Source organism: Ranitomeya imitator, chromosome 9 (genome assembly GCF_032444005.1).
Source record: "Ranitomeya imitator isolate aRanImi1 chromosome 9, aRanImi1.pri, whole genome shotgun sequence".
Lineage (NCBI taxonomy): Eukaryota > Metazoa > Chordata > Amphibia > Anura > Dendrobatidae > Ranitomeya > Ranitomeya imitator.
In genome coordinates, this window is record NC_091290.1 from 45644122 (window position 1) to 45662805 (window position 18684).

Genomic DNA, 18684 nt, shown 5'->3' on the forward strand with positions numbered 1-18684 from the left:
GTGCAGAGCATATATGGCACAGCATTATAAGGGGCATCTATGGGGCCATAATCAAAGGTGCAGAGCATATATGGCACAGCATTATAAGGGGCATCTATGGGGGCATAATCAAAGGTGCAGAGCATATATGGCACAGCATTATAAGGAGCATCTATGGGGCCATAATCAACGGTGCAGAGCATATATGGCACAGCATTATAAGGGGCATCTATGGGGCCATAATCAAAGGTGCAGAGCATATATGGCACAGCATTATAAGGAGCATCTATGGGGCCATAATCAAAGGTGCAGAGCATATATGGCACAGCATTATAAGGAGCATTTATGGGGCCATAATCAAAGGTGCAGAGCATATATGGCACAGCATTATAAGGGGCATCTATGGGGCCATAATCAAAGGTGCAGAGCATATATGGCACAGCATTATAAGGAGCATCTATGGGGCCATAATCAAAGGTGCAGAGCATATATGGCACAGCATTATAAGGGGCATCTATGGGGCCATAATCAAAGGTGCAGAGCATTATATATGGCACAGCATTATAAGGAGCATCTATGGGGCCATAATCAACGGTGCAGAGCATATATGGCACAGCATTATAAGGAGCATTTATGGGGCCATAATCAACGGTGCAGAGCATATATGGCACAGCATTATAAGGGGCATCTATGGGGCCATAATCAACGGTGCAGAGCATTATATATGGCACAGCATTATAAGGAGCATTTATGGGGCCATAATCAAAGGTGCAGAGCATATATGGCACAGCATTATAAGGGGCATTTATGGGGCCATAATCAAAGGTGCAGAGCATATATGGCACAGCATTATAAGGAGCATCTATGGGGCCATAATCAACGGTGCAGAGCATATATGGCACAGCATTATAAGGAGCATTTATGGGGCCATAATCAAAGGTGCAGAGCATATATGGCACAACATTATAAGGAGCATCTATGGGGCCATAATCAACGGTGCAGAGCATTCTATATAGCACAGTTGTATATGGAGCATCTATGGGGCAATAATGAACGGTATGGAGCATCTATTTTTATTTTTGAAATTCACCGGTAGCTGCTGCATTTTCTACCCTAGGCTTATACTCGAGTCAATAAGTTTTCCCAGTTTTTTGTGGCAAAATTAGGGGGGTCGGCTTATACTCGGGTCGGCTTATATTCGAGTATATACGGTAACTAGTCACCTGATGAGAACTTTGCTGCATTATTTCCCGCAGGTCTCCAGATTTCCTTTACACTGTGCATTCTCTGTAATAGGGATTTGCTGAAGACAGAAAAGCTAGAGAGTGATGTTTGTGTAGCTGTAACCCCTTCATAGCCAAATGGGGGTGGTGGGGTAGAGGAAAAGGAAAATCCGAAACTGCACAGAGCAAGCAAGGAAAACAAATAGGATTCCACATAGCGAAGCCGTGTGACTGGCGATATTGCATAGTACAGCATAAGGGTAAGTTCACACTAGGCATTTTTTTTTTAGCGTTTTTTTCTGCAGCAAAACCTTATCTCTTGGCGGGAAAGAAGCTGCAGAAAAAAGCATGTTTTCCTTGTTTTTTCTTGCAGTGTTTTTTTGTGGCTGTTTTGGCGTGCTAGATTTGTCTCTTGTGCATGCTGATAAATTTTAGTGTTGGGAAAAAAAGTCTTATTCCATAGAATGAGGTTAGGCACAAAAAAAGCAGCAAAACCCAGTCAAGTCAACGGCTGAAAGAAGTGACATGCTCGATGCCCAAAAAAACATGCAAAGCACAAAATACTGATGACATAAAAACCAATGTGTGTGCATGAGATTTCTGAAATCTTATAGGCTTTGCTGGTACTGTAAAACGCAGCTGAAAATTAGCATAAAAAAGCAGTAAAAAAACGCCCAGTGTGAACTTGGCCCTCATGGATGCACCTGTATTAGATACGTATGAAGGGCAGATTGATAAAACTGGGCATCACAGGATACAGATCTGTAGCCAGAATATTCATTGTAGCTTTGTGCCGATGCCAATCTGCCGTACATGCAGTTAGTACAGGAAACGTGAATCACTAGGAGAAGTGAATCATTAGCGCAAGGTCATCGTTTATGGAAAATTCTTTTTGGCTATTCTTCATGCATGTATTGTCCACACACCAAATTCCTGCACTTTTGAGACTAAAGAGAAGTTTGTTTCCACCAGCTAAAAGTTATTCATTGTGTGCAATTTTTCAATGTAATCCCAATTTTGAAGATCTCTGCTTTCTGCCCCCCCCCCTCCCAGTTGGACCCTTTATTATTTATCACCAATAGATGATCATGTGATTGACACACAATGAGGCACAATGGACCCTCAGAAGACGAAGAGTGCTGTGTATTAAGTATTTGTCATTAGTCACTTCCCACATCTTCGATATTGGTTCCAGCCACTTTTACTGCCTGACAATAAAATCACTATATGTGTATGTATACAGTGCCTACAAGTATTATTCAACCCCCTGCAGATTTAGAAGGTTTACACATTTGGAATTAACTTGGCATTGTGACATTTGGACTGTAGATCAGCCTGGAAGTGTGAAATGCACTGCAGCAAAAAAGAATGTTATTTCTTTGTTTTATTTTTTAGATTGTGAAAAGTCTTTTCAGAGGGTCATTTATTATTCAACCCCTCAACCCACCAGAATTCTGTTTGGTTCCCCTAAAGTATTAAGAAGTAGTTCAGGCACAAAGAACAATGAGCTTCACATGTTTGGATTAATTATCTCTTTTTCCAGCCTTTTCTGACTATTTAAGACTATCCCCAAACTTGTGAACAGCACTCATACATGGACAACATGGGAAAGACAAAGGAGCATTCCAAGGCCATCAGAGACAAGATTGTGGAGGGTCACAAGGCTGGCAAGGGGTACAAAACCCTTTCCAAGGAGTTGGGCCTACCTGTCTCCACTGTTGGGAGCATCATCCGGAAGTGGAAGGCTTATGGAACTACTGTTAGCCTTCCACGGCCTGGACAGCCTTTGAAAGTTTCCTCCTGTGCCGAGGCCAGGCTTGTCCGAAGAGTCAAGGCTAACCCAAGGACAACAAGGAAGGAGCTCCGGGAAGATCTCATGGCAGTGGGGACATTGGTTTCAGTCAATACCATAAGTAACATACTCCACCGCAATGGTCTCCGTTCCAGATGAGCCCGTAAGGTACCTTTACTTTCAAAGCGTCATGTCAAGGCTCGTCTACAGTTTGCTCATGATCACTTGGAGGACTCTGAGACTGACTGGTTCAAGGTTCTCTGGTCTGATGAGACCAAGATCGAGATCTTTGGTGCCAACCACACACGTGACGTTTGGAGACTGGATGGCACTGATACGACCCCAAGAATACCATCCCTACAGTCAAGCATGGTGGTGGCAGCATCATGCTGTGGGGCTGTTTCTCAGCCAAGGGGCTTGGCCATCTGGTCCGCATCCATGGGAAGATGGATAGCACGGCCTACCTGGAGATTTTGGCCAAGAACCTCCGCTCCTCCATCAAGGATCTTAAGATGGGTCGTCATTTCATCTTCCAACAAGACAACGACCCAAAGCACACAGCCAAGAAAACCAAGGCCTGGTTCAAGAGGCAAAAAATCAAGGTGTTGCAGTGGCCTAGTCAGTCTCGTGACCTTAACCCAATTGAAAACTTGTGGAAGGAGCTCAAGATTAAAGTCCACATGAGACACCCAAAGAACCTAGATAACTTGGAGAAGATCTGCATGGAGGAGTGGGCCAAGATAACTCCAGAGACCTGTGCCGGCCTGATCAGGTCTTATAAAAGACGATTATTAGCTGTAATTGCAAACAAAGGTTATTCCACAAAATATTAAACCTAGGGGTTGAATAATAATTGACCCACACTTTTATGTTTAAAATTTATAAAAATTTAACTGAGCAACAAAACTTTTTGGTTTGTAAGATTTATGCATCTGTTAATAAATCCTGCTCTTGTTTGAAGTTTGAAGGCTCTAACTTATTTGCATCTTATTAAACCTGCTAAATCTGCAGGGGGTTGAATACTACTTGTAGGCACTGTATATATGTATATGTGTATGTATATATATATATATATGTGTGTGTGTGTGTGTATGTATATATATATACACACACACACACACACACACACACACACACTACATACCAAAAGTTTGGACACACCTTTTCATTTAAGGATTTTACTGTATTTTCATGACTATCAAATTTGTATATTCACACTGAAGGCATCAAAAATATGAATTAATACATGTGGAATTATATACTTATCACAAAAGTGTGAAACAACTGAAATTATTTCTTATATTTTAGGTTCTTCATAAAAGCCACCTTTTGCTTTGATGACTGCTTTGCACACTCTTGGCATTCTCTTGATGACCTTCAAGAGGTAGTCACCGGGAATGGTCTTCCAACAATCTTGAAGGAGTTCCCAGAGATGCTTAGCACTTGTTGGCCCTTTTGCCTTGACTCTGCGGTCCAGCTCACCCCAAACCATCTCGATTGGGTTCAGGTCTGGTGACTGTGGAGGCCAGGTCATCTGGTGTAGCACCCCATCACTCTCCTTCTTGGTCCAATAGCCCTTACACAGCCTGGAGGTGTGTTTGGGGTCATTGTCCTGTTGAAAAATAAATGATGGTCCAACTAAACGCAAACCGGATGGAATAGCATGCCGCTGCAAGATGCTGTGGTAGCCATGCTGGTTCAGTATGCCTTCAATTTTGAATAAATCCCCAACAGTGTTACCAGCAAAGCACCCCCACACCATCACACCTCCTCCTCCATGCTTCACGGTGGGAACCAGGCATGTAGAGTCCATCCGTTCACCTTTTCTGCGTCTCACAAAGATATGGTGGTTGGAACCAAAGATCTCAAATTTGGACTCATCAGACCAAAGCACAGATTTCCACTGGTCTAATGTCCATTCCTTTTGTTCTTTAGCCCAAACAAGTCTCTTCTGCTTGTTGCCTGTCCTCAGCAGTGGTTTCCTAGCAGCTATTTTACCATGAAGGCCTGCTGCACAGTCTCCTCTTAACAGTTGTTGTAGAGATGTGTCTGCTGCTAGAACTCTGTGTGGCATTGACCTTGTCTCTAATCTGGGCTGCTGTTATCCTGCGATTTCTGAGGCTGGTGACTCTGAAAAACTTATCCTCAGAAGCAGAGGTGACTCTTGGTCTTCCTTTCCTGGGGTGATCCTCATCTGAGCCAGTTTCTTTGTAGCGCTTGATGGTTTTTGCCACGGCATTTGGGGATACTTTCAAAGTTTTCCCAATTTTTCTGACTGACTGACCTTCATTTCTTAGAGGAATGATGGCCACTCGTTTTTCTTTACCTGCTTTTTTCTTGTCATAATACAAATTCTAACAGTCTATTCAGTAGGACTATCAGCTGTGTATCCACCAGACTTCTGCACAACACAACTGATGGTCCCAACCCCATTTATAAGGCAAGAAATCCCACTTATTAAACCTGACAGGGCACATCTGTGAAGTGAAAACCATAGCCGGTGACTACCTCTTGAAGCCCATCAAGAGAATGCCAAGAGTGTGCAAAGCAGTCATCAAAGCAAAAGGTGGCTACTTTGAAGAACCTAGAATATAAGACATAATTTCAGTTGTTTCACACTTTTTTGTAAAGTATATAATTCCACGTGTTAATTCATAGTTTTGATGTCTTCAGTGTGAATTTACAATTTTCATAGTCACGAAAATACAGAACAATCTTTAAATGAGAAGGTGTCCAAACTTTTTGTCTGTACTGTATATATATATATATAAATATATTATTTATTTTTTATTTATATAAACTCTATATGTTCTGTTATTACCCTCACCTCAGTCCCTGTATTGTTGGGCCCATACACAGTCAGGTCTGTTACAGGGGACCCTGCAGCAGAATGTCTGTGTCCACCTTGTTTCTCCATAGAACGTTTTGAGCCCCAACTGTCATTATCCACCTCTGTAATCTACAATCAGTGTCCCAGGTGAGTGATTGCACACCGTGTAGTGAGCAGGGAGTATAACCACTCACTGCACCCCACCAATGACTGTCATCGAGCTGCTGCAGGGAGGATATACCTTCATTTTCTCCCTGTAGCCGCTGCTCCAGTAAGGCAGACATGATTTAAACGCTAGTAACCTGCAGATTTGCCCTCTATCTGCAGGTTATTTGTGTTTTTGGAAATGACAGGTTTTCTTTACAGTAATAGAATTCTCAATATATCTATTCGGATCGGTTTAGACTTGCGTGCTGCTCGGTCACGGCCGGTTGCAGAGATGAGCTACAGCCGTCCAGGATGTACTTTTTTGCTCATGTTGTCAAAGGTCCTGGAATTTTAAAAATTAATTTTAACCATAGGTTAAATGTAATATGTGTTTTTATGCTGGATGCCTTTGTATGGAATGGAACGGCAGACTACTTTATTCCGTACAAAAAACCCCTAAGATTTGCCCAACGTGGACACTTTTTTTCTTTTCCTCTGTATAAAGACCTATGGACCTTGTGTGACATCACCTTCACACTTTTTCTTCCTCCTTTTCCCTCCTCCTTCCTACCAGGAGAAGAATGTGTCAGTGAGGAGGTGGCGGAGCAATGTTGTGTGGCTAGGTAGTGCCGTATGTGTGCTGGCAGGCCTGTACCTGCACTATATTGTCTGCCCCGGTGGGTCAGGCAGCAGAAAATTACAAAGGCGCGTTATGTGTTTTCTGTGTGTATCAACAGTTCACAAGTCCGTCCTTGCTTTTTCCCCTTCCCGTTGGGTGTCCGCCCAGCGCTGCCCGCTCTCCAGCTGCCTCTGTTCTTTTGGCTTTACCTCCTTGCCCTTTTCCTATCTCCTCCTCTCTTATTTTCCTGTTGTCTGTGTTTATTTTTCTTAGTTTTTCTTCACTTTCTCGCCCCGCTCCTTCTACGTCAGTAAATATTCACACCGCCCTGTCTGTGTACTCAGCACTGTGTACAACGGGAAACAGCCAGAAAAGCAGTTTGTGTTCTGTTCATTAAATGTGAAATGGGGCTGTGCCCAAAAATCAGAAACATGAAGGGGAGTGATGGCCAAACTTCTGGATATGAAGAAGGAAACTTCCCGATCCAATCAGTCACGTTCCATGGGTCACCTTTGCTTTACACTTTTTCTATGACTTTCATAACATGTCACTGACTCCATTCTCCTGGCCACGTGATCGCCATGACGTGTGGTACCGTTGGCTATGCCACTAACGCAGAGTCCCAAGCATAGGTCCTACTCTGTGTGCGTCACATATTATTTTGAGAACCTATCCCATTAAGCCTCTTTGTATGGCAATTAAAGTGCACATCTGGTCTAAAAACATATATACAGAGTCCATTTGCAATATAGACTTCTAATACATAACAAAATGTCATATTGATGAGTTTCATAGAAGGACTGCGTTGTGCGAAAGGTCCAAGAAGTGTAGTGCAGATTCTGGAGTGTATGGAAATTGTATTCTTACTTGGCCTTTAGCAGCTTCCCTTAGATGCTGTTGAGATAAATCAAGATTGGTGCCAAATTTTCAGCCAACATGGCCCTTGTATTATGTATACCCTGCGGCACAATTATGGGGTTTCCTATTACTGTCAGTGAAAGTATCCTGGAAGAGAATATTTTACTAATTTTCCATTATTTGTAATTTTAGAGATCAGATGGATGTAAATTCCCACTAGTAATTTTTGCCTAGTTTTAGTTGCCAGTACAGTTCTATGGGTCTGTGCCGTGCCGTCGGTGCTCAACATTGTGATGTACAGGAGAAGGTTTACAATTTATTTTTTAATACATGAAAATCACTAATCAAACAGGAAAAACTGACAATTGAGAAAACTCTGAATAACGGTCTGTTTTTTTTTTACGTACGAGACAAATCCCGGCTATCTGACTGACTCCTATGTGATCAGCAGATACTACTCCTCCCAGCCGTATATTGATTCATAAAACACGTCTTGTAATAAGCCCGGTGTCTACTACTGTAATATTACTGGGTAGTGTCTTGTGTTCTCAGGTGTCGGGAAGCTGACAGACGTAGCCCGGAGCCTAGATATTATCTGCGCGAGAAAAACATCCAGCCCCTTTTTAATTGCGGTTATAAAATCTGCCATTATTACCTGTTGTGGCCGGCATTCCAGTCTGACTGCTCTAACTGTAAAGAACCCTTTCCTATTAAGATGCCAGAATCGCCTTTCTTCCACCCGTAATGCGCGTCCCCTGGTGCTTTAGTATGGTCTTTGGCAAGAATAAGTCATCTGCCAGTCTTTATGTATTGACCACACGTGTATCTATACATATAAACGAGCTCTCCTCGTCTTTTTTTTATTATTTCTAAGCTAAACAAGCCCAACTTTTCCAACCTTTCATCATATGAGAGGCCTTCCTCCATCCCTTGTAATAATCTAGTTATCGCCTTTAAACTAACTCTAACTTCCAAATAGCCTTTTTTAAAATGTGGAGCCCAAAACTGGATTCCATATTCTAGATGTGGCCCTATAAGTGATTGATAGTAACCATACATTATTATCATGGGATTTTTTTTTCTTCATACAACCTAAAATCTTGATTGCTTTTGCAGCTGCTGCCTGACATTGAGAACTTCTGCTTAACTTCCTTGTAGCCAGAATTCCTTCTTGAAATGCCAACTCTCAGATCCTTCTCTCCTCCGACATCCTCTGTAGGTGGGGAAAGTCATATGAAGTGTGGGCTGCTGGGAAAATAAACACTAGCTGATTACCGGAGTGTTGAGAACCAGATTGTGTGATGAGCTGACCCCATGTCTAATCCTGCAAACACTCCACAAGATACTGATACACGATTTAAGGTACCGTCACACTAGACGATATCGCTAGCGATCCGTGACGTTGCAGCGTCCTGGCTAGCGATATGGTCCAGTGTGACAGGCAGCAGCGATCAGGCCCCTGCTGGGAGATCGCTGGTCGGGGAAGAAAGTCCAGAACTTTATTTGGTCGCTGGACTCCCCGCAGACATCGCTGAATCGGCATGTGTGACACCGATCCAGCGATGTCTTCACTGGTAACCAGGGTAAACATCGGGTAACTAAGCGCAGGGCCGCGCTTAGTAACCCGATGTTTACCCTGGTTACCATCCTAAAAGTAAAAAAAAACAAACACTACATACTTACCTACCGCTGTCTGTCCCCGGCGCTGTGCTCTGCACTCCTCCTGTACTGGCTGTGAGCGTCGGTCAGCCGGAAAGCAGAGCGGTGACGTCACCGCTCTGCTTTCCGGCCGCTGTGCTCACACAGACAGTACAGGAGGAGTGCAGAGCACAGCGCTGGAGGACAGACGGCGGTAGGTAAGTATGTAGTGTTTGTTTTTTTTTACTTTTAGGATGGTAACCAGGGTAAACATCGGGTTACTAAGCGCGGCCCTGCGCTTAGTTACCCGATGTTTACCCTGGTTACCGGCATCGTTGGTCGCTGGAGAGCGGTCTGTGACAGCTCTCCAGCGACGCTGCAGCGATCTGGATCGTTGTCGGTATCGCTGCAGCGTCGCTAAGTGTGACGGTACCTTAAGGAATATATTTGCTTTTTTTTTCTTTTTTTTTTAGCATGCAGCCCCAGGAGAATAGCAAGGAAATGTTATTTCTGTGCTCAGTTTCAATCCAGAAAGTATTTACTTGGAAATCTAATTTTCTGGGCACACTTCTTTAGATTAGTTTCCACCCATTTTTCCCAGAAGTCAGAAAATAGGGTGAGAGGAGGGTCACCCTGGGGGGTCAAGACAGGACCTAAGGCATTTATGGTACCGCACAGGTATGTGGGGGACCGAGTCCTTATATTGGTGTTTTGGGGGTGACAGATTCCCGGACGGCAGTGTGGGACACTACACCACATTTCACCAGGATGCTCCTCTCTATTTTTGCTCTTTATTGCTGTTCCCAGCTCATACGAGGTTTGCACGCTCCTATTTTTGGATTTCCCTTTTGCCTCAGTTATTTGTTTTTGTGCAAATTTATATTTCTTTGTTGTAACACAAAATGATGTCTGCAGAAATAGATAATTGGCTAATGTGATGTACGTAGGTCACACAGCAGAGCGGCCATTTATCCGGAGTAACCACTTATAGAAGTAGATCCAATAGTGAAGTCTACAGTGTAATGTTGAGGAGGAATCATTGGTTTTATCTGTATCCTGCAGAGCTGGTAACAAGACATCTAGCTATAAGAGAGCTGACAATGCATGTGCCCCCCAATGATGGGTTCTGGAGTGAGGGGCACCTACTCGCCCTATGCAGGGGGTTTGCATACAGCGTTGGGGCATCAAACTGTATACGTTTTCCAGGTGAAGAAAATACGAGCTATGCCTGCTACAGTCTTGGCCAAAAGTGCTCAGACTGACACACATTTTGGTTTTAACAATTTAGCTCTTTCGGTGTTTTTCTATCTTTTCACCAGACATTTCCTTGGTCGTTGAAGTATAATTATAAACATTTCATACATTTTTTAAACTTTTATTGACAAATACATCAAGTTTATGCAAAGACTCCATATTTGACCGTTATTTTTCAAGACTTCTGCCCTTCGCCTATACCCCTGGATATCGGTTTCTGGGCCAAATCCTGACTCGTGACCACCCATCCTTGTTTAGTCGATGCTTGGTGTTTATCACAATTTCTGTGTTTTTGTTTGTCCTCCTGCTTTTTGAGGATTGAGCGCAGGTTCTCAATGGGATTAAGATCTGGTGAGTTTTCTGATCATGGACCCGTCATTTCAGTATTTTGCTTACTGAGTCACTTGGTTATCACTTTTGCCTTGTGATATGGTCTCCATCCATCATGCAGAAAAAAACGTTGTTCTCCCTAACATCCAGGAGCAATTTGGTGATGAAGTTCTTCTTGGAAAAGGTTTAGATGCCATTCTTTATCCATGGCAGTGTTCATGGCAAAATTGTGAGCGAGCCCCTCCATGGATGAAAAGCCCCCACACATCAATGGTCTCGGGATGCTTTACTGCTGGCATGACCCAGGATTCATGGTCACGTGCTCACCTTTTCCAGATTTCCCTGAATATGGCTTCATCAGACAAAATAACTTTATGCCCGTCCTCTTTAGTCTAATCTCTGAATTCTCTGTAGAATGTCACTCTGTCCTTGATGATTTTCTTGGAGAGAAGTGACTTCTTTGCTGCCCTTCTTGACACCAGGCCAGCCTCCGAAAGGTCTTTGTCTCACTGTTCATGCACAAGCACTGACTGCTGCCGTTTCAGAGCAAGCTCTGTACAGGTGTAGAACTGATCCTGTAGCTGAATCCTATTTAGGAGATGCCCTGAATAAAGCATGGTATCTAAATATCTTCAAGAACAAGTTCTCCCAACGATCCAGGAGCAATTTGGTGATGAACGCTTTTTTTTTTAAATCATGATGGAGACCATGTCACAAGGAAAAAGTAAGGTGAAACGGTGAACAAATCATTGAGATTTTTGGTCCGTGGCCAGGAAACTCCCCAGATCTCAATTCTATTGAGCCCTCAACAAGTGGGTGGATGAACAAAAAAGTGTAAATTGTGATATACTGCCGGCACTGATTAGACAAGAATTGGTCATCGGTCAGGATTTGTCCGTTATTTGCGCCCACGGATGCCCTAGTATTATTGATTGTTCTGGCCCTGGAGAATGACATTACCACTGATTTTAAGCCTGGACAGAAGGTGGCACATACCCTCATGGTCTTTCAGTGCCGGATTTACTTATATAGAACTCAATCTGCCAAAACTTGTGTGGCATTGATCCATCTCTCCTGGGTGTGCCAGTCACCTCCAAGTGAGCCCCTTCTGGGTGTGCCACGTATGTACAGCTGGGCGTCAACATGCCTGACACATTGTTTCCTTACATTATAACACACATGCACATCAAGGTAAGAATGATGTATGAGTTCATTGTATGGCAGCATAATGCCAGGTTTGTGTCATTTTTCTAACTATGGCGGCATTGCATAAAGAGCACATTGTTATGACAGTACAGCGCGGTCCTCTGTGCCCTCAACAATTCTTTTTCTGTATGCCAGTCTCCCTGCCAAGGTTGCCTCTCCTTTTCCATGTCCGCACACAACAACTAGAACAATAGGCTTTGTTCTGTAATGTGCGCAGTCAGCAGGAATGTACGTCTTCTCCGGGTGATATTAAATGTCAGGAATGGAAAGGGGGGAGGGTAATGGATTGTGTGACGGTAGTCACCCATCAGAGCCAAAATTCTCCTAGCAAACACTCAGAATCATACCCAAGGCCTTATTATCAGGAAAGAAAGTGAGCCACTCATAAGTTATGAGAAAAGTGATTTGCCGAGCTGTCACCGTAGCTGTCACGTTGGCTCACTGGTGGGAAATATATGGCCAGCCAAAGTTGGTGTTTTAGCAAGTGGTAAACCCAAAAATCAGGGTGGCTGCCACGTGTGACCACACTGAGCCTGAAGTTGTGGCTGCCACGTTTGTCCCCTTTTACCGGCACACACATTCTGATGTTTTACTTATAGGGATATTGTCAAATTGTCTTTTGAACCGCACACAACTTTTCAGTCTCTGTCCTTCCCTGGTTTCTGGCAGGGCAGAATCTCCTCCCGGAGTGACAGTTCTGGTGAGCAGCAGAGCTGTACTATTAGAACTGTAACGCTCATCAGAAGTTGTGCTGTAATACATTCAGCTATCGGTGGTTGTTCGGAGTTTACACTGTTCTCTCTTTATTAATACAGAGATAAAGGGACATTTGAACAAGTGCACAGCTGCAGACAGTGAGAGCCGTGACTGTCAGAACTGCTCAAAAAGCTGCGGGGCTGGTGATTTTACAAGATTTCTAAAAGGTTTGAGGGAGCGATTACTACTGTATAGATATCAAATACAAAACTCCCAGATGCATATTGTGAGCGCACGAGGTCTGGCAGTAAATACGCCAAAAGACCCCGACCTCACCAAATCAGCTCAAAACAAACCATGCCAAAAGGAGAGCAATTCAGAGCAATGATTTATAAAACAAACTTTAATTGCCATAAATAATACAAAAACATATATCAAAATATTACATTATCTAATGACTAGAGCACAGGATGAATGTCTCAGGAATGCTGGAAAAGCGCCCATCCCCCCACTCCCCCAGATGTAAATACCCTTGTAATGGTATGCATAAGAAAAAGCACCTACACTATCCAACCCAGGTCACCCCAAAGCAGTGGGATTCTATAGTAATGCCATTAAGTATGGTGGTGGAAAAAGGGTGCTAGCACTTACCAGTACACAGAGGTAGGGGGGGCGGTCGGGCGATGGTCCCCAACGCACGTTTCGTGGCCACCAGTGCCACTTCCTCAGGGGGATAACCATGTACTGCCTAACAGGACCTTAAAATAGCCCTTGGCCCCGGTCACATGGTACACAGCAGCCAATCACAGTGGCACCATCGGCACATGTGCACTGTGTCCGGCAAGTCCCAGCAGTGGAACTCAGCGTCAGACCAGGTGCGCACGCCCAGGGCAAAGAAAAATTGTCCGGAGCGCACACACCGAGCTCTAAGACACCGGTCCACACAGGGACAGGACGAATCACAGCGCAATGCGCACGGCCACTGGTGAGGGAAAATACTAAAAGTGCACAATATAAGTATAAAAGCTACTCCCTCCACATCCACTACTCATAGCTACTACCAATACAGGACAATTGGGGACCCATCAAAAATACAGCTCACAATAAAAGCCGGTAAATGAACAAATATACAAAGTGGAACTAAACCGTTTTCTATACATCGGCATCACATTATAATGGAAAAAGTGCATCGCTTCAGTTTAACAGTCTTCATAGTAAGAATATTTGTCCCATTCTCTCTGAAGCAGATGTCTTGATGAGTCCACTTTGCCCCGATTTGGATGGTATCCACGCTGGTTACTTGAACGGAGCCAAGGACATATTCAAAAGGCATACCTTAAGGCCTCGGATCAATTATTATCACTAATAATGTAAATAAACCAGAGGTTAAAATCACAAACATAAAAACAAATGCTAAAACCAAAAGATCCTGAACCATACAGGGGTTAAGGACGCCCAGGGCTGGAGGGGTCATATATTTAAATACAAAAGGAGGCAGAGGATGACACCTTGGCATACACAAATAAGGAATAAATAATGAGTACAAACGGTACCAGGGATTCCCGTTTGGCCGTTAAGTACTCATAAGTAGGGAGCAAAGCTCAGAGCCTCATTCAGACCCGCTGGTGACAGAGTACCAAGTCTAACTATCCACCTAGTTTCCTTTTGTGCTAGAAGTTTTTTATTGTCCCCACCCCGAATACCCAAGTGCAAGGCATCAATACCCCTCACCTTTAATAGATTTGCATTGCACTTATGGTGCCGCAAAAAATGTCGTGGAATGGGTTTCAGGTCTGACGTGTCGGTCACTGTCTTGGCAGCACCAATGTCCCGGACATGCTCACGGACACGGACTCTCAGCTCCCGTGTGGTAAGACCTATGTAAATCATGGGACACGGGCATGTCGCATAGTAGATTATATTGGTTGTGCCGCATGAGATCCGTTCCCTGATGTCAAATTCTCTCGTTCCATCAGTAGAAGTGAAACTGGAGCATCGCAGGACATTGGTGCAGGCAAGACAGTGCCCGCAGGGGAAACACCCCAAAGTGGGGCCCCTCGAACCAAATGGGTTACTCGGACTGGGGACATAGTGGCTACGAACCAGCAGGTCATTCAAATTTTTGCATCTCCTAGAGGTCATCTGAGGGTATGGGCCAATGGAGGCCGCCAGAGAGGGCTCAGCCCCAAGAACTGACCAGTGCTTGGCAAGGATGGAGCGCATCCCATTCCACTCATGATTGTACGTAGAAATAAAGCGAATGGTGCCAGCCCCATCCCTGCCAATCTGCCGGTCACGTGGATGCAGTAGAGTCTCACGTGGGGTCTTTCTGGTGCGATCATAACCATGTTTTATGGATCGCCGGCTATACCCCCGAGCCAAAAATCAGTCCCTGAGATCAGAGGCCTGTGCCTCAAATTTTGACTCAGAGGAACAGATTCGCCGCATCCTCAGGAATTGTCCGATCGGGACGGCCCTAACCGTGGACGGATCATGTATAGATATCAGTTGGCTGAAGAAAGGTGGCAGGGATGTTAAGTTAATGTAACTACTACGCACACTCTGCCAGGGTCAGGGCAGACACGAGTGTCCGAACGTAGAAACCAACTGTACACTGTGAAAGATAAAAGTTCTCAGCTAAAGCAATAGAAACCAACTGTACACTGTGAAAGATAAGTTTGCAACTGAAGCAATTTAATAACATGAGAATACCCATCTAAATTGGATTTTTCCTCCATATATTTTGTTAGGATTTGATTAGCAATATAAATTCTTTATTGTGTGGGAGTGGTGGCCATGTGCTGTCTGGCCTTGTAGTGTGAATATCATATTGTAGCAGACAGATCAGGACAGCTGGAGTGACTCACACGGTGATATAGTGATTCATCTGCGAGGTTACCGGAAGAATTGTAATAATTCATGTATATATAAGTGACACAAGTCACGGCATTATTCTCCACTGAAGACTATCAGGAAGGAGGAATCCAATATTTGTTTAAAAGGTTGTTCACCTTCTAGGGAAACTTTAAAAAAAAAATGCTTAAATGCATTATTTTGGGCTTTAAAATTGTTTTGCTATATTGGATTTGATCATTTTTATACCATTTTGATTGACTTTTACAGGCTTTGTGCAGGGAAACATTCAACTTAGATGTGGACTGTGGTCATAAATCTACCGAAAGGAGCTCAGAAAAAGCTAGATAAAAGATCTGCAAATTCTCTTGTCAGACTGAGTATGCTGACAGATTCTCCGTTAACTCATTCTGCAGCCAACAATAGACTGTGCGACACATAGGCTATAGGAAGAAGTGATGCAACATTTTTAATGAAACCCAATTGCCAAAATGATTTTTAAATGCATGTATTTAGGGTTAAATAGGTCCCCAAAGGTGGAAAACCCCATAAAGGGAACCTGTCACCCCCAAAATCGATGGTGAGGTAAGCTCACCATCATCAGGGGCTAATCTACAGCATTCTATAATGCTGTAGATAAGCCGCCGATGTATCCTGAAAGAGGAGAAGAGGTTATATTATACTCACCCAGGGGCGGTCCCGCTCCGATGGGTGTCTCAGGTCCGGAACAGCGCCTCCCATCTTCATTCCATGACGTCCTCTTCTGGTCTTCACGCCGCAGCTCCGGCGCAGGCGTACTTTGTCTGCCCTGTTGAGGGCAGAGCAAAGTACTGCAGTGCGCATGCGCCGGAAAGGTCAGAGAGGTCCGGTGCCTGCGCACTGCAGTACTTTGCTGTGCCCTCAACAGGGCAGACAAAGTACGCCTGCGCCAGAGCCGCGGCGTGAAGACCAGAAGAGGACGTCATGGAATGAAGATGGGAGGCGCTGGAGCGGACCTGAGACACCCATCGCAGCGGGACCGCCCCTGGGTGAGTATAATCTAACCTCTTTTTCTCCTCTTTCAGGTAACATCGGGGGCTTATCTACAGCATTCCAGAATGCTGTAGATAAGCCCCTGATGACGGTGAGCTTACCTCACCATCGATTTTGGGGGTGACAGGTTCCCTTTAAGTTTGTTGGCCATACTCCGAGATCTATGGACATTTTTGCTACTGCACTTTATCTTTGATCCATTTGTCTCTTATTTTTCTGGACATGGCTATCAATTTCTAGGCTACTAAATCTCTTCTCTTTTGTGTTTTTCAGAGTCATCATGGGCGAGTACAATGAGAAGAAGGAGACCTGCGGGACAATATGTCTGAAGTACCTACTCTTCACTTTTAATTTCTTTTTCTGGGTAAGTGACTGTCATTGTCGCCTCCATTGCAGGAAGTAGTGACCTCCGTGGGGGTGAAATTAGTTACCCCTGGGCAGAGCTGTGGAGTCGGAGTCAGTCTGAGCCCATTTTGGTGGAGTGTGTGACATGGAAATTGAGGAGTCGGAGGTTTGGCTTACTGACTCCACCGCCCTGCCCCTGGGGGCACCATACTGGCTGCCCCTCCTGTATCTACAGTTATTGCAGCTGACAGCATCTCATTTACAGACTGTTGTAGGCCATTGCCAATGCCCCCGACCGAACATGCACATCCATGGCCTTATGGAACTAGATAATTGTTGTGATGTTTCATAATTTCTCATATTTCGCCAGTTGCAGAAAAAAAGCTCCTAAAATTATCCGCTTCTCATTTTTCAATATTTTTTTTAATATATGTCTAGTTGGCGGGCCTTGCTGTCATGGCTGTGGGAGTATGGACCCTGGTCCAGAAAAGTGACTACATCAGCCTTCTACCATCCAGCATATACGCCGCTACTGCATACATCCTCGTCATCGCCGGGGCTGTCGTAATGGTCACTGGCTTCCTCGGATGCTGCGCAACATTTAAGGAAAGAAAAAGTCTGCTCAAAGTGGTGAGTATGTGAAAAAAGTATGAGAGGGGCGAAGACCTGGCCGTCAAGGGGAGCTGAGTATTTTTGCAAACTACGCCATACTAAAGGCACACGTGCCAATATAAGCATAAGATACCAGGTCCGTGCAGACAGGTCGTAATGGTATATGGTGGCACAGCAGACCAATATTCCAAAAGTGCCTTTACTCGGACGCACTGGTGCAGGAATGTCTTACAAGCAGCATTTTGGGTATGTAACGATTAGTGCACGAGATGGGGCACTTTATCCAATCCACAATGGAGCGGGAAATAGTGAGCTTTACTGACTCCTGCTGAAGTGTGGACGGAGGTGGTGGTGATCTAATAGCATGGGTGCAGCCAGCATGGTGCCCTACATGTAGGTGTGTGACCGGCATCCTACCCAAGCCCTTGTGTCCCTGCAAAATACAAAGCATCGCTTCCTCCTGGATGATGGGAGTGTGAGTTGATGCCCATCAGTATTTTGCACCTGTGCACATTCCATCATACAAGTCTCCCAATTGTCGTGGCCCCAAGGGGACAGTGGCGGCCCCAGCGAGATGTCCCGCTGCCCCAGAAGAGGTTAGGGCTATGTCCTGATTTCACGTCTGCCCCCACGTGACCTCCGGCTATCATGACCACCCACCCATCATAGTTCTGCTATCGCATAATACACATATGGACTTTAAGGGTAAGTTCACACAGGGCGTTTTTGCTGCTTTTTTTTCTGCAGCAAATCCTGATCTTCTTGGCAGGAAAGAAGCTGCGTCAAAAACGCAGGTTTAGGTGCATTTTTTGTTGCGTATTTGGTGCTTTTTTTTCTCTTTTTCCATGCTAATGTCCTTGGATTTTCAGCAGCAAAAACGCAGCAAATAATGATACCTGCATTTTTGCTGCGTTTTTTTCAACACCCATTCAAGTCAATGGGTGAAAAAAAGTAGCGAAAACGCTGAAAGAAGTGACACGCTCTATGTCCAAAAAAACGCAGCAAAGCACAAAATACCGATCACACAAAAAAACCAATGTGTGCATGAGATTTCTGAAATCTCATAGGCTTTGCTGGTATTGTAAAAAGGAGCTGAAAATTAGCATAAAAAAGCAGCAAAAACGCCCTGTGTGAACTTACCCTAACCCCTCACTTCCACAATCTATATTGTTTTTATGGTTTGCATTCCCTCCCCTCCTTCCAAGAGCCACAACTTTTTTATTTTTCCATGCATATAGCTGTATGATTGCTTGCTTTTTTTTTTTTTTGT

At 44.3% G+C, this 18684-nt stretch overlaps 1 protein-coding gene across 3 annotated transcripts in view; it reads left to right on the plus strand.

The window, feature by feature from the left end:
* CD151 (CD151 molecule (Raph blood group)) overlaps window positions 1–18684 on the plus strand; it is a 48791-nt gene that overhangs the window by 11718 nt on the left and 18389 nt on the right. For 2 of the 3 annotated variants that reach the window (XM_069739120.1, XM_069739121.1), the window contains exons 2-3: window positions 16731–16821; window positions 17241–17432. In XM_069739120.1, coding sequence (XP_069595221.1) covers window positions 16738–16821; window positions 17241–17432 — 276 coding nt within the window. In that variant the 5' untranslated portion in view covers window positions 16731–16737. Of the gene's footprint in view, window positions 1–12780; window positions 12800–16730; window positions 16822–17240; window positions 17433–18684 lie in introns of those variants that run through there. The other variant, XM_069739122.1, reaches the window with a different exon arrangement.